Below are 26,691 nucleotides of genomic sequence, written 5' to 3' on the forward strand. Positions count from 1 at the left end.
AATTGCGATTCATTATATATTTAAATCTTTTTTTTTTTTTTAGTACAGCCTGAGGGGACATGCAAAGACAGCAGATAGCTTTGCCAGAAAGCTAAAAACAAACAGGTATCTGTCCCATCATATTTATTCCCTCCTTAACCAACACTCATTAAGTGCCTATCCCATTCCAGGTACTATTTTGGCTGCATGGGACACATCAATATCCAAAATGTCAAGGATGCCTGCCCTCATGAGTCTGACCTTCCAGTCAAAGGAGATGGAGAGTAAAAACTAATGACAACATAGTCAATTACATACTTTTATGTGTTATGAGTGTTAACCAAAATTTCAGAAACAAAGGCCTGAATGAAAGAAAGAAGCATGTATTTGGGGCTTGTTACGACTGCAGCTGGGAGACACAGATTCGAGAAGCACTTGAATTGAGTTCCCCTGGACTACAAAATGGAGGAAGGTTATAAAGGCAAAAAACGGAAGGCCACAGTTAGTTCCATAAGTTGTTTGTCAAGAATTACAATTGGAGCAGTCAAGATGTAAGGGTGTTTGTAAAGCAAGCATTGGTTGGAATTGGAAATGGCTTTAGAATTACAAGGGGGAATATTGAAACCACAGGGTTGTAGCTAGCAGATGTTTTAAAAACGTTTAGTATCTGTTATCAAACTGAACTTGGGTCTAATCACCTACTTTCTTCTTTTTAATTTTTATTTTATACTGAAGTATAGTTATTTACAAAGTTATTGTAACAGTTGGTTGTCTGTTTTATATATAGTAGTGTGTATAATCCCAAACTCCTAATTTATCCCTCCCCACCATATTTCTCCTTTGGTAACCATAAGTTTGTTTTCTATGTCTGTGAGTCTGTTTCTGTTTTGTAAATAAGTTGACTTGAATCATTTTTTAGATTCCACAAATATCATATTATATTTGTCTTTCTCTGACTTACTTCATTTAGGATGATAATATCTAGGTCCATCCATGTTGCTGCAAATAGCATTGCTTAATTCTTTTTTTCTATCTGAATAATATTTCATTGTGTATATATACCACATCTCCTTTACCCATTAATCTGTTGATAGACATTTAGGTTGCTTCCATGTCTTGACTATTGTAAATAGTGCTGCAATGAACATTGTGGTGCATGTATCATTTCCAATTATTATTTTCTCCGGAATTATGCCCAGGAATGGGATTGCTGGATCATATGGTAGCTCTAGTTTTAGTTTTTTGTGGAACATCCACACTCTTCTGCATAGTGGCTGTGAGCCATGTTATATTCCTACCAACAGTGTAGGAGGGTTCCTTTTCCTCCAGCACCCTCCAAACCATATGGAGGCCTCTTGAATAAATCAAGGTTTCTCCTGTTGGAGTTTTCATGGGAAATTGAATCTACCCGGATTATCTAAAATGGTTCCTTCCATGACCTTTATCAAGTCACTGGGATGATTAGGTTATGGGAATGCACCCCTGGAATTTCCCCCAGCTCTATATAGAGACATTTCAGCTCCAGACACACTTTGAGAGCCAGTCCCCGACTTGAGCAGACTGAAGGCAAGAGGGCTCGAAGGGGTAAGTGACAAGCGGGAATGTCTAAAGAGAGTGATTAGAAATCAGGACAGATGGAGGCGGGCTTCAGAAAGCTTTGGCTTCCTATTCACCTTGCATTAGCTCAGAGAACTTGTGAAAGCAATGGATCTCCCTCAAACCCCACATTAACTATGGTTGATTGTTGAACTCTTCTGTGAGATGAGAAGAATGTTTCCACACATGTTGGTGTGGTGTGGTGTGGTTCATTTTTTCAGCAAGGGTTCTGAACCGCGGCCCTATAGACATTTTTGACCAGATAGTTTTTTGTTTTCCTACAAAGGTGGATGTCAGAAGAATAACAGAATGGATTATAGTTCCCGGTATCAAATATTGAAACAGTGGGGGAGTGGTGTCCAGTACTGGGATGAGGGATGTAGGAGAGATGGAAGGGTGGAATAAAGTGAAAGACATCAGGTTCATTCTTTTTGTTTGTTTGTTTGTTTTTGTCCCCAGCCTTCTGAACAGTGACTCTTTTGCAGAGGAAAAGCAGAGGAAATCCCTTTCCATAGGGGTCAACTGGGCACCAGCTTCTAGAAGCGTTTGCTCAGAGTCCTATTGGAAAATTCCTCCATCAATATGGCTGAGGACCAGACATTTTTCCAGGGTCATGGAAAACTCCCCAAAGGCCCTAGATCAGAGTCACCAGTGTCTGTGCCATGCCAACACACACTTATGGAAAAGCCAGACTGTGACTGGGAGACGTGGCACATTCGCTTCAGAACATTTAGCAGCTCGTAGGAATCCGACCCCGTCCAGGATCTGAGGAGACTCTGTGAGCTCTGCCATCAGTGTCTGAGGCCAGATCGTCACACAAAGGAGCAGATGATGGACAAGCTAGTGCTGGAGCAGTTTATGATCTGCATGCTGCTGGAGTGCCAGGTCTTAGTCAAGGAGAGTGGAGTGCAGAGTTGCAAAGACATGGAGGACATGCTAAGAAATAATCAGAAACCCAAGAAATGGGTGAATGGGACCCTTGTGATTGGTATGGGAAAGGGAGAGGTGGGGTGGGATCTGCAAGCTGGGGATTGAACAAGATAGGACCTGAGTGATTGACTCTAAATCAGTGATTCCCAAATGGCTGAGAGTTTGTATTGGGCATCGTTGAGAGATATTGATCTTTTAAACAACAAAAAAGTACGCTTGTGTGGTATGATGTCATCGGATGCCTTGAGAGCTACTTTCCAGGTCTTATAGGAGACCGATCTCAATTTAGTTTTTCCCTCACAGACTACAGTTCGCATACAAGGAGATGAATATCTTGTGCAAAGCTTGGATATTGAGACGTTTGAAGTTGAGCTCAGTGACACCAACGATGAGAAAGACCTACCCAGGGATCCCCAATCCCTTGTTAGTGAGATACCTCCAAAGAATGGCCAGCAGGTAAGCCAAGAGCTGCAGAATCCGGCAAGAGCCAAGGAACTGTCAAGAGGGCAGGTGAGTGTGTGATGCGCCGATCCCTAGAGAGAGTCTGGGAGAAGGTAAAAGAGGTTCAGATGGGCGTGGCTGCTAGAGTAATTGGTAGATTTGGCAAAGGACACAAATAGACCCATTGACTCCATGAATTCCCATGGATGCATTCGGTTCCTAGACATTTTCAAGACAGTGTGAGAATGAAGACTCATCCATCTTTGTCCCTCCGCCATGAAAGCTCGTGGCCATAAGCGTGGGGAGAAAGAAATCCTGTCTCAATGGGATGGTGCTGGGTCAATTTGTCACGGGTGAATGCTTTGACAGCTGTTTCCCCATGGTCGTTTTCCTCAGAGGCACTTCATATTTTGGAATATTGTCAATCCCTTGAGTTGAATGAGGAGTTCCCAACTGGAGTGGTTTTACCTCTCAGAAGATATTGGAGAAAGTCTGGAGACAGTTGATTTGTCCAAATGGGGATGGGGGTGGGGGATGCTATTGTTTTCTAGTGAGTAGAGACCAGGGATTTGCTGCTCATCATCATACCATTCACAGGACAACTCTCATCATAAAGACAAATCTAGGCAATGTATCAAAATGTGCTGAAGTCGGGAGACCTGGACCTAGAGTCCTTTGCTCCAGAGTCAGGGGCAGAGAGAATTTGCGATGACTTGGAGAGACGTATGTGTAGTGAATTCACAGTGCCAACTGTGATATCCGGACTTGATTGCAAGATGTGGTCAGTATAGATTAAGGACAGACTTGGGAATTAGGAGACAATTATCAATCGGGGTGTTAGCGTGGCCCAGAAGAAGTCAGGGTATATCCCCCAAACTGATATTTGGAAAGTTGGAGTCTTAGACTAGGATATGAGGGGGATGAGGGAAGAGGAGACAGAGCTTTCTATGGGCTAAGATGGATGAGTTATTGACTCTGCTTGGTTGCCCATTGACAGGACCAGAAAGGTCTCCTGCCAGAGATCATTCCTGAAACAGGTGAACTAGAGGGTCTGACACCCAAGGAAAACTTGGAGAAGGACCTGATGGAAGACATGGAAGAGACAAGAACCCGTCAGTCTCAAGAGCTTGAACTTCCAAAGCGTCGTGGTGAGTATAAAAACTTGAAATCCAGAGGAGTTAGTGACTCACTTCCAATGGTGGCACGGAGCTGGGTACCCAGCATTACCATTCCTTGTGGGGGGGCAGTGGGGAGCTGGTTCTCTAATGCCAAACTTCTCCATCATCACCTTTCCAGAGTGTTTCATAATCTAGACTCTTAGGTATTTTGGTTGATGGGAAGTCCTCAGCCAACATCAGTGCTGGGTTCCAGTGAGGTTGGCACCACGGAAAATGCTCCTTGTTAAATGTTGTGTGCTGAATCTCTTCTTTCAGCACATTCTGGGAGGGTAGAGGGCGGCAAGAATCCCCAAGAAGGAACTGATATTTCAAATGTGGATGCTGAATGTTTTCGTCTTGTGTTCCAGAGGGAGAAGTTTCGACTAAGAGTGGATACAGAAGAGGTTCTCCAAGGGGTCTCAGACGTTTCAAAAGGAAACTGGCCAACATTCCCAGTTCCCAAGAAGTGCATCAAGAAGGAGCCACAGGGACTTTCCTGGTGGTGCAGTGGTTAAGAATCTGCCTGCCTGTGCAGCGGACACGGGTTCGAGCCCTGGTCCGGGAAGATCCCACATGCTGTGGAGCAACTAAGCCCGTGCACCACAACTACTGAGGCTGCGCTCTAGAGCCTGCGAGCCACAACTACAGAGCCCGTGTGCCACAACTACTAAAGCCTGTGCGCCTAGAGCCCGTGCTCCTCAACAGGAGAAGCCACCTCAATGAGAAGCCCATGCACCGCAACGAAGAGCAGCCCCCACTTGCCACAACTAGAGAAAGCCCGCGCACAGCAACGAAGACCCAACGCAGCCAAAAATAAATAAATAAATTTATTAAAAAAAAAAAGAAGAAGAAGGAGCCACATCTTTGGACAAAGGACATTTCTCAGGACAATTTGGGTCCCATTCTGTTGTTTCACCTAGCACAGTGGGACCAACCAGTCCTCCTGAGGGAAAAGAAGCCAAGGGACGGGCACCCTATTAATGTAGGGTATGCAAGAAGAGATTTCCTTATCAATCTCAGGTTATCCTTCACCAGAGGACACACACAGGAGAGAGACCCTTTCGATGCAATATCTGTGCCGAAGGGTCCATGCAGTCTTCCGACCTGTGAACTCACGAGCGTATCCACACAGGCGAGAAGCCATACTGCTGTGATCTCTGCCCCAAGAAGTTAACCCACAACTCCACGCTGCGTGCTCACAAGAGGACCCACACCAAGGAGAAGCCTTTCCGATATGAGCACTGCGACAAAGCCTTCAGCCACAGATGGAACCTCAAGGTTCACTGATGCACCCACTCTGGGCTCAAACCGTACATGTGCCCCGAGTGTCACAGCGCCTTCCGTCAGCTAGGAAGTTTCAAACGCCACCAGAAAACACATTCAAAATGACTCACCCAGGGGTTTCCCTTGTGGCTCAGTGGTTAAGAATCCGCCTGCCAATGCAGAGGACACGGGTTCGAGCCCTGGTCCGGGAAGATCCCACATGCCGTGGAGCAACTAAGCCCGTGCGCCACAACTACTGAGTCTGAGCTCTAGAGCCCGCGAGCCACAACTACTGAGCCCACGTGCCACAATTACTGAAGCCCGCACGCCTAGAGCCCGTGCTCCACAACAAGAGAAGCCACTGCAATGAGAAGCCCACACACCGCAACGAAGAGTAGCCCCCGCTTGCCACAACTAGAGAAAGCCCGGGCGCAACAACGAAGACCCAACACAGCCAAAAATAAATTAAAAAAAAAAAAAAAAGACTCACCCAGGACTCTGCCCTCAGGTCCAAGTCCCTTCTGCTCCAAGAAGGAAATTCAGGATGATTTGTCACTTCTGAGATACAAAGGATGGATGACATGTGAAGAACTTAGGAGGATACTGGAACCCAATTGGGTTCCATCCACATGAATTAGGAGGATCTTTGGGTGATGACTCATTTTCCCTTTGGCTTTTGTTTTCTACTTTATATAGCCTATTTTCTTATAAGTTTTTGCTTTGTGTTGTTCTTTTTCTTCCAGTGAATGTATGTCTCATTGGCTTTTAGTACTTCAGCATGAAACTGAGGCTACTGCTGATTGTCTTCATGTTAGGCGTGATTTGTAAAATAGGATGCTCCAGGTAGGGCGGCCAGATTAAACATAGGATAACCAGTGAAATTTAAATTTCAAATAAACAAATACATTTCTGTCAAAGAGTGTTCTGTGTATTTCCTTCTCCAAGATTTTCTACATGGAGTAGATAATAGCTGTGTTTTTGTCTATGTGGTCTTTATTTCGTTGAGATTTGTACCCTCTATACTTGTTCGCGTATTGCTTCCTTACGTATTTAGAAAAAGGAAGGTTTCCTAAATTGATAGGCGTCATTCTTTTTCCCTACTGGTGTACAACCTCTGGTTTTCTAAATGCCTACTCCTAAATAGGTTCTTCTCACACTTTAGCTCATCAGCTGATTTTAGACAAAAAGTCTTTTAAGACTTATTTCATGAAAAAAGGAAAAAAAGATTAGGTAACCCAATTCGGTTACAACTATCAGATCTCAATTCTCTGACTCCCTCAAACTCTCCAGGCAATGAGAAAAAATTCCCTAGATCAGGAAAGCCAATCTATTTCCCCCGAAAATGCAACCCATAAAATCTAAAATAGATAAAATACAATAAAGAAAATCTACTACCAAATCAATGTGGAGACCTCTTTAATAAATCATGGTTTCTCCTATTGGAGTTTCCATGGGAAACTGAATCTATTTGGATTCTCTAAAATAGTTCCTTCCATGACATTTATCCAATCACTGTGCTGATTGGGTAACAGGCAGTGACCCCTGGAATTTTCCCTAGCTCTGTGTAAATAGAGACATTTTAGCTCCAGACACACTTTGAGAGCCAATCCCCGACGTTTTATTTTTAACTTCTTATTTTATATTGGGGTACAGTTCATTAACAATGTTGTGTTAGTTTCAGGTGTACAGTAAAGTGATTCAGTATACATATACGTGTATCTACTCTTTTTCAAATTCGTTTCCCAATTAGGCTGTTACAGAATTTTGAGCAGAGTTCCCTGTGCTATACAGTAAGTCCTTGTTGGTTTTCCATTTTAAATATACCAGTGTGTACATGTCAGTCCCAAACTCCCTAACTGTCTGTCCCCCCTGCCTGCCCTTCCCTCTGGTAACCATAAGTTCATTCTCTAAGTCTGTGAGTCTGTTTCTGTTCGTGAATAAGTTCATTCGTATCATTTCTTATATTTCGCATATAAGTGATATCATACGATATTTGTCTTTGTCTGACTTACTTCACTCAGTATGACAATTTCTAGGTCCATCCACGTTGCTGCAAATGGCGTCGTTTCATTCTTTTTAATGGCTGAGTAATATTCCATTGTATATATGTACCACATCCACATCTTCTTTATCCATTCTTCTGTCAATGGACATTTAGGTTGCTTCCATGTCTTGGCTATTGTAAAGAGCACTGCAATGAACATTTGGGTGCATGTATCCTTTTGGACCATGTTTTTCTCCAGGTATATACCCAGGAGTGGGATTGCAGGATCATATGGTAGCTCTATTTTTAGTTTCTTAAGGAACCTCCATACTGTTCTCCATACTGTTCTTCATAGTGGCTGCACCAATTTACATTCTCACCAACAATGTAGGAGGGTTCCCTCTCTCCACATCCTCTCGTGCATTTATTATTTGTGGATTTTTTGATGATAGCCATTCTAACTGGTGTGAGGTGATATCTCATTGTAGTTTTGATTTGCACTTCTCTAAGAATTAATGATGTTGAACATCTTTTCATGTGCCTCTTGGCTATCTGTATGTCTTCTTTGGAGAAATGTCTATTTAGGTCTTCTGCCCATTTTTTAATTGGATTGTCTATCTTGATGATATTAAGCTGCATGAGCTGTTTGTAAATTTTGGAGACTAATCCCTTGTTGGTCACATCATTTGAAAATATTTTCTCCCATTCTGTGGGTTGTCTTTTCATTTTGTTTATGGTTTCCTTTGTTGTGCAAAAGTTTTTGAGTTTAATTAGGTCCCATTTGTTTATTTTTGTTTTTATTTCCATTACTCTGGGAGATGGATCAAAAAGCTATTGTTGCGGGCTTCCCTGGTGGCGCAGTGGTTGGGAGTCTGCCTGCTGATGCAGGGGACACGGGTTCGAGCCCTGGCCTGGGAGGATCCCACATGCCGTGGAGCAGCTGGGTCCGTGAGCCACAAGTGCTGAGCCTGCGCGTCTGGAGCCTGTGCTCCGCAACAGGAGAGGCCGCGGTGGTGAGGGGACCGCGCACTGCAATGAAGAGTGGCCCCCGCTTGCCGCAGCTAGAGAAAGCCCTAGCACAGAAACGAAGACCCAACATAGCAATCAATCAATCAATCAATCAATCAATCAATCTTTAAAAAAAAAAGCTATTGTTGCGATTTATATCAGAGAATGTTCTGCCTATGTTTTCCTCTAAGAGTTTTATAGTGTCTGGTCTCACAATTAGGTCTTTAATCCATTTTGAGTTTATTGTTGTGTATGGTCTTAAAGAATGTTCTACTTTAATTTTTTTACATGTAGCTGTCCAGTTTTCCCAGCACTATTTTTTTTAAATTTTATTTATTTTTGGCTGTGTTGGGTCTTTGTTGCTGCGTGGGCTTTCTCTAGCTGTGGCGAGTGGGGGCTACTCTTTGTTGTGGTGCATGGGCTTCTCATTGCAGTGGCTTCTCTTGTTGTGGAGCACGGGTCCTAGAGCAAGTGGGCTTTAGTAGTTGTGGCACACGGGCTCAGTAGTTGTGGCTTGTGGTCTCTAGAGCACAGGCTCAGTAATTGTGGCACATGGGCTTAGTTGCTCTGCAGCATGTGGGATCTTCCCAGACCAGGGATTGAACCTGTGTCCCCTGCATTGGTAAGTGGATTCTTAACCAATTCTAAACCCCTACTCATTTCAGGAACTGAAATGTCTCTAGTGGATTCTTAACCACTGCACCACCAGGGAAGTCCCCCAACACTATTTATTGAAGAGATTGTCTTTCCTCCATTGTATAGTCTTGCCTCGTTTGCCACAGATTAATTGACCATAGGTGCATGGGTTTGTTTCTGGGCTTTCTATCCTGTTCTATTGATCTATATTACCGTTTTTGGTGCTAGTACCATACTGTTTTGATGACTATAGCTTTGTAGTATAGTCTGAAGTCAGGGAGCATAATTCCTCCAACTCCGTTTTTCTTTCTCAAGTTTGCTTTGGCTATTCAGGGTCTTTTGTGTCTCCACACAAATTTTAAGATTTTTTTGTTCTAGTTCTGTAAAAAATGCCATTTTTAAATTTGATAGATATTGCATGGAATCTGTAGATTGCCTTGGGTAGTATAGTCATTTTGACAATGTTGATTCTTCCAATCCAAGAGCATGGTATATCTTTCCATCTGTTTGTGTCATCGTCGATTTCTTTCATCAGCATCTTATAGTTTTCAGAGTACAGGTCTTTTATCTCCTTAGGTAGGTTTATTCCTAGTTATTTTATTCTTTTTGATGCAATGGTAAATGGAAGTATTTCTTGAATTTCTCTTTCTGATCTTTCATTGTTAGTGTATAAAAATGCAACAGATTTCTGTGTATTAATTTTGTAGCCTGCAACTTTACCAAATTCATTGATGAGCTCGAGTAGTTTTCTGGTAATGTCTTTAGGATTTTCTATGTATAGTATCATGTCATCTGCAAACAGTGAGAGTTTAACTTCTTTTCCCATTTGGATTCCTTTTATTTCTTTTACTTCTCTGGTTGCCATAGCTAGGACTTCCAAAACTATGTTGAATAAAAGTGGCAATGGGCTTCCCTGGTGGCGCAGTGGTTGAGAGTCTGCCTGCTAATGCAGGGGACACGGGTTCGAGCCCTGGTCTGGGAGGATCCCACATGCCGCGGAGCAGCTGGGCCCGTGAGCCACAATTACTGAGCCTGCGCGACTGGAGCCTGTGCTCCGCAACAGGAGAGGCCGCGATGGTGAGGGGCCCGCGCACCGCGATGAAGAGTGGCCCCCGCTCGACACAACTGGAGAAAGCCCTCGCACAGAAGTGAAGACCCAACACAGCCAAAAATAAATAAATAAATAAATGAATAAATAAATAAATAAAAATTAAAAAAAAGTGGCAAGTCACTCGTCTTATCTTGTTCCTAATCTTAGAGGAAAAGCTTTTAGCTTTTCACCATTGAGTAGGATGTTAGCTGTAGGTTTTTATGGCCTTTATTAAGTTGAGGTATGTTCCCTCTATACTATCAGCTATCTTGTTGCTTGTCAAAGACATGTTGACTGAAGTTTTGGAAGATGTTTCATGACCTTCAATATGCAAGAAAAGACAGGGCATAAAGGAGAGTTGGAGAGGGATATCTTTCTGGCCTTGATAATCATTGATTGCTTTCTGACCTAGCAAGTAAAATTTATTGAGATATTTATTATTCTCTATCTGAGATATTTTCCATTTCTTTTAAAATCTGAAACCTGTCTGTAAAGGAGAGCAAATAATCACATGCCATTTTCTGCCAAGATAGCGGGTGACCTTCTAACCGTTGAAGCCCATGGGCAAAGGGGGCATCTTACCTGGGAAACAAAGGTTTGGCATTCCATGGTCTCATCTCCTTTATGGAAACTGATTTAGCAATCCACCTGAAATTGCAGCAACAGTGAATGCACAGGGAGTTGAAATTATCTCTGAAAATTCTTACGAAATGGATATTACAAAAAGTTAATGATAATGATTATGTAGTTATGCAACGAAATTGACAAAAATTGCAGAGAAACGTATGCTACAGGCGAAAGAAAGTTAAGATCTCAGTGAAGTGGGAGTGAGAGACAGAGACGTCGGAAAAAGTCATAGAATGAAATTGAACCTGTGGCTGTGCTAGAATCTTGGCCACACTCAGGGTTTTATCTCCAAACAGTGCTTCCGTTTCACATTTGAAAACGCTGGACTCTAGCAACTTGGAGAGATAGGGTCGAAATGACATTTTGAAGAACTTACTGGAAATGTAAAAAATAAATAGGAGAACCATAATGTCATGTGTATTTACTGCTCTAACACGTGTTCAATAAACCCCTACTCAGTTTCAGGAACAGTGGTAGGTTCATGAGACACATCTGCCATAGGGTGGCCAGTTCTGTCTATACCGGATATTTCCTGTATTTAATGATTTTCGTCCCGGTTCCTATACTGATTTGTCAGGCTGCCTTAAGTCTCTTGTAGTCCGCTTTTTGAAATGCTTTGCAAAAACTTGACACAGTATTGATTGTTCCATCAATACTGGAAATGATGCGCAGTCAACTATAAAACAGCATGTAATAACAGTTAAGCATGAGAGATATAAGTTTTCCACTACTAGCAAAGAAGACGATAAAATAAGATTGTTATTAAGAAGAATGTGGGTAAAAAAGATTTTTAAAAATCAAAGGAGAAGTTGTAGTGGTCTTCCACACTGTACAGCATCATCTGTCCTCCAGCTCACAATGCTACTTATAGCCTGTGTCTCCATGAGGAATGTTCAGTGGACAAAGGAATCAAATCAATTGGATGAGACTACCCTGGAAACTATGAAACAAATTAAATGGAATATAGAGAGTAACTACAAGGAATTTTATAAACAAATACTACAAAACAAGGAAAAGTTGAGAAGCAAATTATCAGGTAAGTATACTTAAAAGAGGTATGAAACTTAGTTATAATTTCCTTCAGAAACACAACAAATGATTTTTATATAAGTATGTCCCATGCAACATTTTCCTCTTATTTCAGTGTATATGTGCATAGGGAGTTAGAAAAATTCAAAATGTACTGGGCCAGATATTGTTTACTAAATCTAGCAAGCCTACTTTTCCACATTATTATACCTAATAACCCTCTCAAGTAATTTCTGCTACTCATCCCCTCAATGGTAAATTCTGCATGTTGGGAGGCCTTTTTCTTTAAGGGAGAAAAATTCCACCAGAAGAATAATATTATAAACCTGAATTGGAATATAAGGCAGCCATTGGTCATTTTGGGCTCCTCATGCCACTTAGGAAGAAAGGGAAATGCTCTACTGCCCAGGTGATGATGATTACTCTTTTTTACCAAGAGGAACCTGAGTTGCTGCTCTCAATGGACTCCTGGAGCACAATGTACGGAATCTGGGGCATTATCCAGGGAATGTGACAGTAAATCCATGTCCAAAAATAAACCTGCAACAACACGATGAAGGCAGGATCCCTTGGAGAGTCGGACCATTCTGGTTTTGAATTTTTGGTTCATCCACCAAATTAAAAAGCAAACCAAAACAAAGAAACCTCTGCCTAGCTGAAGGTCTGGCAAAGACAAAGGTGTAGGATGGGTGATGGACAATGAGTGAAAATTAAAATAAAGTTCAACATGTGACCAGTTAAGAAAACAAGAAATCTCACTATTGTGGATATCTTCTTTTTTTAGGTAGGAGAGATTGACTATACAAATTGGCAACGGGCACAGCAAATATAAAATAGAACTCAAGACTGCTCTCATGAACCTAATAAGAGTTGTTGATTTTCAGTATTTTCAGCTTTTTACTTGCTGTTAGGATGGAGTGGTAACTTCCAGCTTCTTACAGGACAGAAAACGGAAGTCCCTCTATCTGTTCTTTTCTTCATTTCTAGGGTCTTTGACTTATTTCTTCATAAGAATCTAAAACTCATATGCCTAAAATTACACAAAAATAGGCACATTTAGATATTTTAAGTATCTTCTCTTAATGCCTCAAATCTCTAAATTTTGACTGTCATGAACTTTATGAAACAGAAAGACTTAAATTCAGATACAATTATCTTAAATTTTTCATTAAGTACATTGTGCACATTGGGACTTTAAAAATACAACCAGACAGTGGCCTCTGTGATTGTACCAGACAGTGGCCTCTGTGATTGTTTCCTAGCTCTCACTCTAAAACTATTCTTTTGATTTCCTGGTCTATAATGCCTGCTGACCTTTGTAAATTTTCATTTTCTCAAGAGCCACCTGGTTTGAGGATTACATGATAAAAAGATGACCTCAAAAGGAAGGAATTGTACCAGCAGACTGCCTTTGGTCTTGACTGCAACTGTTTACTGGGTCTCCAGCCTGCTGGCCTACCCTGCAGATTTTAGACTTTGCTGGCCATCACAATCACATCAGCTAATTCCTTTAAAAATATCTCTCTCGTTTCTCTGTCTCTACACAAAATGCACGCGCTCACACACATACACAGATGGTTCTATTTCACTGGAGATCCCAATATATCACAGAACTGAACACTTAAAATAATGAGATGATAAAGTTTATGTTAAGTGAATTTTACCACAAAAAAATGATTTTTAAAATTCCCTAAGAACCTTTATGACACAAAGATACAGCTTAAAGACACTAGAAAAAAGCCAAATAAGAGAAAAATCTAGAACGATATGTCAGTGGAAGCTTGTATATGACACAGATGGTTCAAAATTCTTTCATTTATAATGAATTCATATGAAACTGAATTTCAGTTTAAATTATTTAGTTTCAACTTCACTTCCCACTTTAAACAACTTTTTCTCATTGATTGTGAGAAAAAAAACACATTTCTTACAAACAATGCAGCTCTAATACATAACAAAACCTTCCTTATTCTTATTTAGTGTCATTCCTTTGCACACACATGAATAATACTAAAAATATATTCATACACTCAGTGAAAACAGTCGTAACAAGGAAACCTGTAAGATTCCCTTTATATGACATTCTAGAAAACGGAAACTACAATTTCTACCTGGAGATGGCAACTTGGGTAGGCTTGGGAGACAGAATACAAAGTGGCTAATGGAAACTCTGTAAGTAATGGACATGTTCATTATCGTGACTTTGGTGATAGTCCCATTGTGCACACAGATGTGAAAATACATTTTACAATTTTAATATAAATGAAATTGAGTATGTCAGTACCTCAATAAAGCTGTTAATAAATATTCCATATAAAATCTGGATCTCCTCTTTCTCTAAATAGCATCATATCAGGCAAACTTGTATTGACCTTCAGAACCCTTCCCCATGTCTTAGGTCAATTCTGATTCCTTCTCAAAACAGAAGAAAATGCTGACAAATGCTTCAATATGGGGAAATTATGCTAAGCTAAATAAGCCAGTTGCAAAGAGGTGAAAAATTTATGATTATACTTGTATAAAGCATCCAGAGTAATCAAATTCATCGACCTGAGTGTAAAAAAGAGGTTGACAGGTGAGGTAGGGAGGGAGTAGAAAGAGATGTTGTTTAAGGGGTATGGAGTTTCATTTTTGCAAGATGAAAAAAATTCTGGAGATTAGATGTGAATTTTTAAACACACTACACCCAACAATTTAAAAAGTAGAGGGTAAAGTTTGTTACATATATTTTACCACAATCAAAGAAAAAAAAACAGTTCTCAGGGACAAATTAGAGCAGACATTTTGCTGAAGTCTTTCTGCATTTGCAATACTCTCTCTGGTGTGAACTTTTTGGTGCTGAATGAGGTGGGAGTTTTGGCTGAACATATGCCCATATTCGCTATACTCAGACCTTTCTCCATTGTGAAACAGATGTTTAATGGGGTTGGAGTTTCACCTGAAGACTTCCATTCACTGTACTTAGAAGGCCTTCGTCTGGTGTGAACTCGATGTCTAACGAGTGGGGAGCTGTACCAAAACAACTTTCCATGCTCGCTGTACTCAGAAGGCCCACTCCAACATAACTCATGAGGTACTTCTCCAGTGTTAGGAGTTTGTAGTAGTACCTAATTTACCATAACCTCTGCACTCGTAAGGTCTTTTGTTTTTTAATTGAAGTGTAGTTGATTTACAATGTTTCAGGTGTACAGCAAAGTGATTTAGTTTATATATATATATATATATATATATATATATATATATATATATATATATAAATAATTCTTTTCCAGATTCTTTTCCATTATAAGTTATTACAAGATATTGAATATAGTTCCCTGTGCTATACAGTAGGCCCTTTCATAAGTCCTTTACCACTGTGAATTCTCTGCTTCATGAGGTTGGAGTTGTATCTAAAGAATTCCCCACATTCACAGCACTCATATTGTCTTCAGTGTGGATTTTCTGGTGATGAACAAGGTGGGACTTCCTAATGAAGGCTTTCTGACATCTACTGCACTCATAAGGCCTTTCTCCGGTATGGATTTTCTGATGCTCAACAAGTATATGCTTGTGGCTAAAGGCTTTCCCACACTCTCTGCACTCATAAGGCCTCTCTCCTGTGTGATTTCTCCAATGTTTAATGAGGTTGGAGTTGTACCGAAAGAATTTCCCACATTCGCTGCACTCGAAAGGCCTCTCTCCACTGTGAACTCTCTTATGTCTAGTGAGTCTGCAGTGGTACCTAAACGCCTTCCCACATTCACTGCACTCGTAAGGCCTTTCTCCAGTGTGATTTTGCCAATGTTTAATGAGTTTGGACTTGGACTTAAAGTATTCCCCACACAAGCTGCACTCATAAGGCCTTTCTACAGTATGAACTCTTTGATGTCTAATGAGGGTGGATGTGTACCTAAAGAATTTCCCACACTCAGTGCACTCATAAGGCCTTTCTCCAGTGTGAACTCTCTGGTGTTTAATGAGTGTGGAATTATACCTAAAAAATTTCCCACATTCATTACACTTATAAGGCCTTTCTGAAGTATGAACTCTCTGATGTCTAATGAATGTGGAGCTGTACCTGAAAAATTTCCCACATTCGCTGCACTTATAAGGTCGTTCTCCACTGTGAACTCTCCCATGTCTTATCAGTCTATAGTTGTACCTAAAGAATTTTCCACATTCTCTGCACTCATAAGGCCTTTCTCCATTGTGTTTTCTCTGATGTTTCATGAAGTTGGCATTGTACTTGAAGAATTCCCCACATTTGCTGCATTCATAAGGGCTCAATCCAGTGTGAACTCTCTGATGACTAGCGAGTGTGGAGTTGTACCTAAAGCATTTCCCACATTCACTGCACTGAAAAGGCCTTTCTCCAGTATGGATTCTCTGGTGCTGAACAAGGTGAAACTTTCTAATGAAGGCCATCCCACATTTGCTGCACTCATAAGGCCTTATACCAGTGTGGATTTTCTGGTGCTCAACAAGGATCTGTTTTTGACGGAAGGCTTTCCCACACTGAGTGCACCTGTAATCACTCTGTCCACTATCAAAAGCTTCCCCACACTCAGTGTCCCTGTGTGGCTTCCCCGCACTGTGAGGGGCCGGCTGCTGCAGAAGGCCTGTGCTGCCTGGGAAGTCCTTTCCGTCTCTGCTGCATGTCAAGGTCCTCTCTGCCGAGTGAATGCTGCTGTTGGTAAGACATGAAGGCTGCCCCTCATCCCTTCTGGAAAGTTTGTCTCTAATCTGCTCCTTCTGCTGCTGGAAAAGGTTTGCCCCACAAATATATAGCCCTTCATCAGGGTACATTCCGTCATGCTCAGGTAGGTGCAAAAGGTCTTTGGACAGTGGGTCACACATCTCATAGGGCTGGCCCTTCTTGGTGGATGGATCTGGCTTTGGAGTCCCAACCTCTGACATCCCTACAGAAACACTTTGCTCAGAAGGTGCCTCCTCATCCTGGACTCCATGCCAACAACCTGTAAGCAGAGAAATGCTGGTGAAGTGCATGATGATTTTGGTAGGAGGGGCAGCCCCGTCAGAAATGACACACCGAAGACTAAAGCCAGAGAGAGGAAGGTCTGCTGTGCAGAGATGGACCTGCGTAGCTCCCATGATGCGAGAGCCCTGACAATAGGCAAGGACTGAAGGAAGAGTTACTGCCTCAGTCCATTTGGGATGCTATGACAAAATACCACAGACTGGCTGGCTTATAAAGAACAGAAATTTATTTCTCACACTTCTGGAGACTGGAACCCATAGATCAGCCTGCACTCTCCTGGGTTGCAGACTTCTCATAGTGTCCTCACATGGTGGAAGGAGCTAGGAAGCTCTGTGGGGTCCCTTTTATAAGGGCACAAATCTCATTCATGAGGGCTCTGTCCTCATGACCTAATCACCCCGAAGGCCCCATCTCCTAATACTGTCACCTTAGGCATGGGGTTTTCAACATATGGAACATGGGGGAACACAAACAGTCACACCAGAGCAGGGAGGAGAGGCAGGCCTCCAAGTCAACATGGCCAAGGCTACTGGTGACAGGTGAGCACTGTGTCAAAGGCTGTGCCCAGACCTAGAAATACTTGATACAAAAGAAATGCTAAAGTTCAAGGACTATTTAAGGATACATGCAGACGTCACGACATCTTACATATAGGTCAAATGTTGAACACTGCAAAGGGAGCAATGAAACAGAACATGTGACAAGTCACATGTGAGAGTCACAAAAGTGTGGTTGGAGTGTGACAGAAGAAATAAGAATGGGGAAGAAATGAGGTGTGGCACTGGTCTGAGCATCAATCAATAGTGAACACAGGACAGGTTCCCAGCTCTGACATCACACCCTTTCCCAGGACCTCACACCAAGCCCGGGTACTTCTGAGTGTCTCCTGCCATTGATGTAGTAATGGCCACACTAGAAGGTACCCAGAGTCCTCCCCATTGCTGCAGGTGAGCATTGATGTGGCACCTGAAAGAGGTTAGTCTTATGTGAAAGACAAAAAAAGAAGGGGCCAGCACACGTAGACAGAGATCCAACACAGGGCTTCCGGCATTCTAAAATTATAAGAACTTCACAGGGGTTACTGTGGTAACAATCAGTGGTTCCCCAAATTAGTAACTAGGTTGGTGCTAAAATTCCTGGCACAGGAGGCCCTAAGAAATGTCAGCAAGAGGAAGGGGTAAGGCCTGGCGCAACAAGGGTCCAAGCATCTAGACTGAGGACCCAACCAAGAACAGGCCAGGTCTGAAGGGGTCTCAGACAAAATCTACATTTCTGACTCCTGAGCCCTATCTTGGAAGGACTCGGAGTAGAAGGGATGGGGCTCCCTGGGGAGAAAAATGACACTGTACACACAGTCCAGCCCCTGCACCAACAACACATATGCCAGGAAACCAGGAAAGGAAGCAGCACCCGTGGTCTCAGTGTGGGGAGTACAAAGCTTCCCCCTGGGAAAAGGGAAAGAACAGAGCACAGCCCAGGGCACTGGGTGAGCGTGTGGACCTTACCTAGGGAGGTCACAAGTGCAAAGTTCTCCGTCATCACAGCATGGTACAAGTGTCTCTGAGCTTCATCAAGGAGGCCCCACTCCTCCTGGGAGAAATACACAGCCACGTCCTCAAAGACCACACGGTCCTGCCAAAACTGGAAGAGTTTGGTTCATGAACAGCTTCTTGTTTTAACTATATTTTTGTGGTTGCTGTATTTATCTATTTGCCATCCATTAATTACAGGGCTAAACTAATGGCCAAATTTGTTTACATCTCCCTTGCAATCCAGAGCCCATACTCTCAACCAACTCCTTACCTAACTCTCACGCACCAGGTCAGTATTTCCCCTGCCCTAAAGCAGCCCAGGGCCAGGTAACAGACAGCTAGGGACAGTTCCCATAGCCCAGGTACACAGAATTATACAAACTAGTCACCCATAAACTTTTCATCCAATCCTCCCTGCATTTCCCTCAAAAGTCTAATAAAGGCTCTGACCTTTGGTGTCCCTTAGCTTGTGCTCACGCCTCCTGACTGAATCTGGTGCTTCTCCAGGTGGCCCTGTTACATAGTGTGCCTCCTCCTCTCGGGAAATATAAGTAATAAAACTGTCTTTCAATGTCGTTGGCCTCTCTGTATCACGACTCACTCGCCTCCACAAGTTAAAATCCTGTGGGTGCAATCACTGATGCACTTCCCTTTCCAGGACCTTCAGCCCTCCCCCTACACATCCGTCCCTGCTCAACCTCCTCCTGGACGTCCCACCATGAAAGATATACCAGGTCCCAGTGGCACCAGTGCCTGCTCTCTCCTCATTACCATTGATCACTGTGTCCAGCACACAGCATAAAACACATGGGGGAGGGAGCAGAAAACCACCATCGAGGGTGTGGACCTGCATGCACGGCCCTACCCCTCTCCTGCCACAGTTTCCCTGGGGTCCCCCAGATGTTGACCCTCAGACAAACTCAGACTTCTCCCTGTCCTCAAGTGCCCAGTGCCAGGGCCCAGGGCCAACCATTCACACTCCTCCTTACCTGCATCTCACTTGTTGGACTGCACCTTCCTCATGACTCTGACCCTTCCACAGTGACAGTTCCACAGACAGCCCCAGCCCACACCATAGGTACTTCCTTCACCTCCTTACAGGGCACTCTGCACATGGAATCCAGGCAGTGAATGGAAATGCATCCAGCATTCAGCTCAGCCCAGTCCTGTCCCTGAACACCAAAGTCCCCTGGGGCCAGGGCCTGCCCCAAGCCCTGCTTAGACGGTCTCACCACCTGGCCCTGTTTTTTCCTTCCTCCCCAGCCACCCTTCCTATGTGAGACCTCATGTCCCCTTAGCCCTCTCCCTCTTCTGTGTTGCACGAACTGTCCCATAAGCAGTCAGCACCTTCTCTCCTCACGTGAAGCCCAGATACACAGACCTCCCCACCCACACTGTCATTGCACCCTAAGTCTAGTGACTCTCCTAGCTGATCCCATTTCCTCCCTCAACATCCATCTCATGTCCGCTCTGGCCTCAGAAGACGCTCACGTCTACATCCCGCTGTCACGCACAGACAAGGAAACTCTGCTTCCTCATCTGTCTTGGTGATGCGCATCACCACCAGCCAGGTACCCAACCCACAGATCTAGTCCTGAGGCCCTTCATTCTCACTCCTTGTCCTCTAATGGCATCGCCACCATAAACTAGAAATGATGCCGCCTAAAACTTACCTTCAGCTTCATCCTAGTCCACACACTGGCCACTCTGTTGTGGCCGTCTCCATCCTGAATCCGTCCTCTGAACTCCAGCCCTCTGTGTAAAGGTGCCCACTCAACACCTCCCCTTGGGAGTCTCTGCAACATTTGTGACATGGACAAAAACGGACTCTCCTTATTCCACCTGAAAATTCCTCCTAAAGCTGACTTCACCCATTTTAGTTGATGAGGCATCCATCCTTCCTAACAAGTCCAGAAACCTGAAGTCATCCCCAATTCTTCCTATCAGCCCACTTCCTTAGTCCCTCACTCTCCATTACATAAGACATGGACAGTACAACACTGTAAATCATCTATACTTCAATTAAAAATATACTGATACATTTTAAAAAATAAATACAACATGGGCAGCTCTAGTTCAAAACACATCCAGAAAACAATCACTCCCTAATTCCATAGCCACCACTCGGGTGTAGCCACCACCAACATTCACCTAGATGACTACAGAAATTCCCCTCAGGTCTCCCTGCCTTCACTCACACCCTTGTCTGTCTTTTATTCTGCAGCCAGAGGGAATCTGTTAAAACATGAGTCATAGCACCTTCCTCCTCTGCTTCAAACCTTCCCTACCTCCCATCAACCTGAGATGAGAGAACCAGGACCTCAGGCTATCATTCAAGGCCTGATACCTGTGAACCCCTATCCCAGCTCCCCATTCCCACCAGATATAACAGAGACCTGCAGTCCCCTGAACATCCCACCTCAGTATCACCTGCAACTGTCTGAACATTCAGAATCCTGAATGTAGTCAGGACTCTCTGCCACATCTTACCCCATCAGTTGTCAGAAATGGAACTGTTCTATATAACCTGGCACTAAATATAGGATCCTGGGCCTGGTGAAAGCACAGGGTCTACAGAGGCAAGAGAGAAAAAAGGGATAGAAGTCCTGGGACACTACCATTCCCTGAGGGCATACAGATCAAGATGATAAAACTATCAGGGTGATAATTGGGATGGGTGAGAGGTGGGACCCCTCCACTCACCTGTACAGGGTCCATAAGCATTTCTGCCACTGCCATGGGACCCTGGGGGAAGAAGGAAGCCATGTGAAATGGGTAACAGTGGCAGGATCCTACAGCAGAGCTAGACCACCACTTCTGCCCTACCCTGGTGTAATAGGATCTCAGCCTGAGAGTCTAAGCTCGGTTCCTCACAAAACAGTATTGTCTCTTACTAGCTGAGTGACATTGGAGAAGGGTTAAACCTCCGTGAGCCTCAGGGAAAAGAAAAAGTTTATGAAGATAAGAATGCTTCCAGGGCTTCCCTGGTGGCGCAGTGGTTGAGAATCTGCCTGCTAATGCAGGGGACACGGGTTCGAGCCCTGGTCTGGGAAGATCCCACATGCCACGGAGCAGCTGGGCCCGTGAGCCACAATTGCTGAGCCTGCGCGTCTGGAGCCTGTGCCCCGCGACGAGAGGGGCCGCGATAGAGAAAGGCCCGTGCACCGCGATGAAGAGCGGTCCCCGCACCGCGATGAAGAGTGGCCCCCGCTTGCCGCAACTGGAGAAAGCCCTCGCACGAACCGAAGACCCAACACAGCCAAAAATAAATAAATAAATAAATAAGAAAATCCTTAAAAAAAAAAAAAAAGAATGCTTCCAACCTCACAGGGGTCATATTGTTATCTAACGTAAGGAGTACATACCATGTGTCAGCTATGATTGACCATAGGAACAACGGTTTTGTATGTATTTTCAGTGCAACTGAAGTGATACAGTTTTGAAATCTGGGGTCTTTACTTTTACTGCTTTTTTAAGATCTCAGAGGATGTCATATAAAACTTTGCATTGTAAGCAAATACCTAGAGGTAAATCAATGCCAAGCCAATTACAAAGTGTTTGCATAAATTTAACTGAGTGAACAGGCTCATTTCTAATTGCCTGTGTGTATTTAGAGGAATATTGATTAATTAGTGTTTAAATTAGTTTTCATACATTCTTAAGTTAATGAGTTGTCGGGAGGGGCTGAGCAGGCAGGTCAGCTATAAGTTCATTCAGCAACCAGGCCTACCCACTAAATAATCCTCAAAAGGGAGCAGTGGATCATCCCTCTTGCCCTGAGGGGTGGAGGTGAGGTGGCAGTGCCCTCGTCTAGGACCCACTGGCTGCACCACTCTGGCTCACCTTCCCCTTGCTCCATCAGGAGTGGCCCTGAGGGTCAGTAGAGCCTGCAAGTGGAGAATCCACACCAGCACACACTGCAGGCTCCACAGAAGGGAAGCTCCTTACCCCATCCAGGCCTCCCTTCCTACAGACAGAGGCCAGAAGCCCTCCTATGTCAGGTCTGCTCTTTTCTGGAGGAAGCATCAGGGATGCCAGCACCCAGCCCTCATGTCCTCCCTTCCAACTCTCAGCCCTCCCTCACCACAGGGCCCATCTCATGTAACAATCTTAAGCGTCCCTGGTGGCGCAGTGGTTGAGAATCTGCCTGCCAATGCAGGAGACACGGCTTTGAGCCCTGGTCCGGGAAGACCCCACATGCCGCGGAGCAATTAAGCCCGTGCGCCATAACTACTGAGCCCACGCTCTAGAGCCCGCGAGCCACAACTACTGAGCCCGCGTGCTGCAACTACTGAAGCCCGCGCACCTAGAGCCCGTGCTCCTTAAGAAGAGAAGCCACTGCAATGAGAAGCCCACGCACCGCAACTAAGAGTAGCCCCTGCTCGCCACAACTAGAGAAAGCCCGCGTGAAGCGACAAAGACTCAATGCAGCCAAAAATAAAATAAAAACAACAAAAAAACCCCAATCTTAAGCCTCCCTCCTCAATCTGATCCCCAGGCCATGCCCTGGTCCAGTCCACACCCTCCACTCCTTTGATATCTCCAACCCTGCCCCCTTCCTCTACTTCCAGACTTTATGTTCACCTCCCCATATGGTATCTCCATTTGGTGACATCTCCATCTTGATACATGTCAGAATCAGCATGTCCAAATACAACTCATGATCTTCCCCCTGGAACCTGCTCCTCGCGCTGACTTCCCCATCTCCCCACTTTCAGATGTTCAGGCAAAAAAACTTGGATGGTACTTCCAATTCCCTACTTTTGCTTACAACCGTATTTTATGCAGCAGGAGATCCCATTTACTCCAAGTTTGAGATTTCTCCAGAATCTCATCCCATCTCCCAATGTCGCACTACCTTCCTGGCCCAGCCCCTGCCATAATTCTCCTGGGGTCTATCGCGGTGGTCTCCTCAGCAGTCTCCCTGCCTCCATTCGCATCCCATTCTCCCAATTTTTAACTTCTAACTCTGGACAGGGTTTTCCCATCCCCATTCCCTTCACAACCTTCCATGGATTCCCCTTGCTCAGGTTGCCGTTTCAGGTGAGACACTTCGCCCCCCTCTGTCCACGACAAAAGCGACCCCAGGTTTCCCCAATGCTGCCGACTCCGTAGCACCTGCAATCCGTGCACCGGCGGCCCCCGAGGGAACTCTCTCCCTCACCCCAGTCCACTGGCTGAAAGGGAACCCCTCCCAAGGCCGCCCTCTGTTCTGGACTCTGGGGCTGACCGGCAGGGAATTGAGCGGACCCACCACCTTCCGGATCTGGGACTCGGAGGCGGGGGTCGGGCCGGGTGGGGGCCCGGGAGACGAAGCACCCACCTGAGCCGGCCTCATCAGGGCCACCTCGGTCACCGGCCGGTGGGAAGAACCGAGCCGGGAGAGGCGGCGAGCGGGGCGGGAACTAGGGCACCGCCGTCAACTACGTGCGCACGGGGCCTCACAGCCGCCTCTGGGCAGCGGGCCCAACTTCTCTCCTCCCGCTTTTCGCTCCGTCACCTCGGTGCCCACCAAGCGACGCCGACACCCTGCACCGGTGAACAACCCGACAGCCACCGAAACACTACCAGAGATAACGCCGGAAGTCCCGCTCCCAGGCGAGGAACACGCACGTATGCGTCCCTGCCCTAAGCTTTCATTGGCTCAGTCACCGCCGCTTTGCACCGTAGCGACTTCTGGGTAATGTAGTTTCCGCTGCCACCACTTCCGTCTATGATCTGAGCAGAACTCACTCCCTAAGTGGCTGGTAGTGGCTTTGAGGCTCCTTCAGGGGCACAGAGAAGCGGAGTTCCCTGGCTCCAACGATGGGCGGGGCGTCCCCTGCTCTTAAAGGGGACGCACCCAGATTTCTGGAGAGCAGTCCAGGAAAACTTACAGAAAGTTTAGTGACCTGTTATTTCAGACTGTGAAACAGAGCAAGTTCCCAAATCTACACATCCAAAGGGACACACCATATTATAATGACACTCTATGTGCACTCATAGCTGTCCGCTATGCTGTCGCTTTTCAACAACTTGTAACCTAACAGGACTCTATAGGACTTTCCTGGAACAGATTCCTCCCCGCCATCCCATGTCCTCTGATTGCCTGTTGTCTGTAGAAGAAGTGTAGCCTCCTAGGCCTCCCGGAGGCAGGAAAGACAGGGACAGGCCCAAGGACAGCCTCCTCATGCATAAGGATTAGGCAGAAGCAAAGCCACCTACTTGTTTTGCACTTAATGCGGCCATGGTGCATGGAGGAATGGCTGGTGTGTTTTTTTTGGCGGTGCTGCGCTCTTGTGGGATCTTAGTTCCCCGACCAGAGACTGAACCCCAGCCCACGGCAGTGGAAACGCCGTGTCCTGACCACTGGACCGCCAGGGAATTCCCTGGAATGGCATCTAAAACAGAAACTTTGCAACATCTCAGCAAGAAACTCTTGACGGTGAAAACCATGGAGCGAGTGTGTGCTTTGAGGTAAGAGATAGATAGGCTTCGGGGTAACCTGCTGCAACTGGTTTCATGCTGACCCTTTTGATAAACTACTATTGGGACTAGGAGCCCTAATTGGATGAAAGATGAGAGGGTCCACCCCAGCCTCCACATTCTTGTGGTCAAGGAGACTTCCCAGACCCACACATGCGCAGAGGGGGTTCTCAAGTCGTCCTCTAGTAACTTTGGCTACATTGTAATATCATTATAATATGATTAGCATTGCAATTTTGACACCCACCCCCCATAGGTATTGCTTAGGTCTTCCTGGGAAAGATTCAAAATGGAGCCTGGTGGAAGCCCAAATAAGGAATTGCAGATGACACTATCTTATGGGAGGGAAAAGGGGAGTCACCCTGGCCCAAACCCTGGAAGATTAACCCCATACTAACAACCTAAGCTGCCCCTATTGCACGCAGCTCACTCCGTGAGCTAGCCTTGTGCTGTCCCACATGTACTGTGCTTCTAATGAACTCTGTGCCTGCCTTGCAATCTTAGTCTCTTTGTTGAATTCTTTCTCCAAAGAAAACAAAGACCGAGATCGTCTCGTTAGCTAAAATCATTCCCTGAGTTCCAAAGAGTAAATTTAATCAGAGAAGTGAGAAAATCCAGAAGGAAAGTAAAACAGTCAAGCAAGACAAAATAATAATTGTTCACTTGTTAAAGTCAAGGACTTTTAGTTCCTCTTCAAGGGTTATAGATAATATTCTGAGCCATGACCTTTGAGCTCTTTTACAGATACTGAAACCTGCACCAGGTGGGAGAAATTAACTACATGCTGCCTGCAAGCACATAAACCCCAGAATGGTTGGAACCAGAAGGTTGATGATGTTGACTCCAGATTACCTCACAAACAACCAATCAGAAGAATTTCCACGAGCTGATCACACACCCTACAACCCCCCTCCCTCATCGTATCTTTGAAAACCTTTCCCTGGAAGCCTTTGGGGAGTTCGGGTCTTTTAAGCACTAGCTGCCCTGAATTCCTTGCTTGGCACCCTGCAATGAACACTGCACTTTCCTTTACCACAACCCGATGTCAGTAGATTGGCTTTACTGCCTATGGGCAAGCGGACCCAATTTTGCTTCAGTAACAGACTGAAGCTCTGTATTCAGTTTAATGACCTTCAGCATATTTGGTCCAGGACAAGAAAGAAAAGACTTCAGATAGAGCCATGGTAGGGATAATGGAGGAAGAATGACAGGAAATGCAGAATTGCTTGAAAGGGTGAAACTGTGACTCTCGTTCCCAGAAAAACAGCTTTTCTGGCTGTACAGTCAGTGATTCTGTTTGAACCTAGTGAACAACACGTTTCTTCAAACAATATTTATTACTGCATATCTGAGATATTTTCCAATTCTTTTAAGAATCTGAAACCTACCTGAAAAAGAATAGTGATATATCACATTCCATCTTCTGCTGGGACAGTGTGTGATCTTTTAATGGTCAGAGCACGTGTACAAGGGGAGCATCTTGCCCCCAAGACAAATGTGTGGGATTCTAGTCTCTCCTCTTCTTGCTAGGAAGTTATTTATCACTTCACCTCAAATTGCAGCAGCAGTGTCTTCAAAGGGAGTTTAAATTATCTGAGAAAAACACTTATGAAATGGAAATTACTGAAAGGTATTATTGATTATGTAGTTATTAAAATAAAGCAGCAGAAATAGTTCTAGAAAAGCATATGTTTGACATGTAAAAAAAAAAAAAGTTAAGATCTTAGCCACGTTTAAGCAAGAGATAGTGAAGTCTGAAAAGCCAGAAAACGAAGCTGAGCCTGTGGCTTTTCTCTCCAAAATGTGCTTCTTTTTCATACTTGAAAACATGGCTCATTAACTGCTCGGAGGGATAGATTGAGACAATCTTTTGAAAGTCTTGCCAGAAACGTGAGAATGAATACGGAAGCTATGTTGTAGTGTGTATTTACTGTTCTAAGAAATGTTCAGTGAGCACCTACTGGGTTTTAGGC

At 44.5% G+C, this 26,691-nt stretch overlaps 1 protein-coding gene and 1 pseudogene across 1 annotated transcript; one reads left to right on the forward strand and one right to left on the reverse strand.

The window, feature by feature from the left end:
* Nucleotides 1-2,157: 2,157 nt before the first annotated feature.
* On the forward strand, nt 2,158-5,492 carry LOC130705697 (zinc finger and SCAN domain-containing protein 5B-like; annotated as a pseudogene).
* Nucleotides 5,493-15,014: 9,522 nt separating this feature from the next.
* On the reverse strand, nt 15,015-23,827 carry LOC103013979 (zinc finger protein 548-like). The gene is given in 5 exon segments (XM_028164842.2): nt 15,015-15,172; nt 15,175-16,698; nt 18,227-18,362; nt 20,957-20,998; nt 23,577-23,827. Coding segments are annotated over 5 exon segments (1,827 nt in total). The 5' UTR covers nt 23,592-23,827; the 3' UTR covers nt 15,015-15,062.
* Between the last annotated feature and the right edge of the window lie 2,864 nt (nt 23,828-26,691).

Source organism: Balaenoptera acutorostrata, chromosome 19 (assembly GCF_949987535.1).
Source record: "Balaenoptera acutorostrata chromosome 19, mBalAcu1.1, whole genome shotgun sequence".
Taxonomy (NCBI): domain Eukaryota; kingdom Metazoa; phylum Chordata; class Mammalia; order Artiodactyla; family Balaenopteridae; genus Balaenoptera; species Balaenoptera acutorostrata.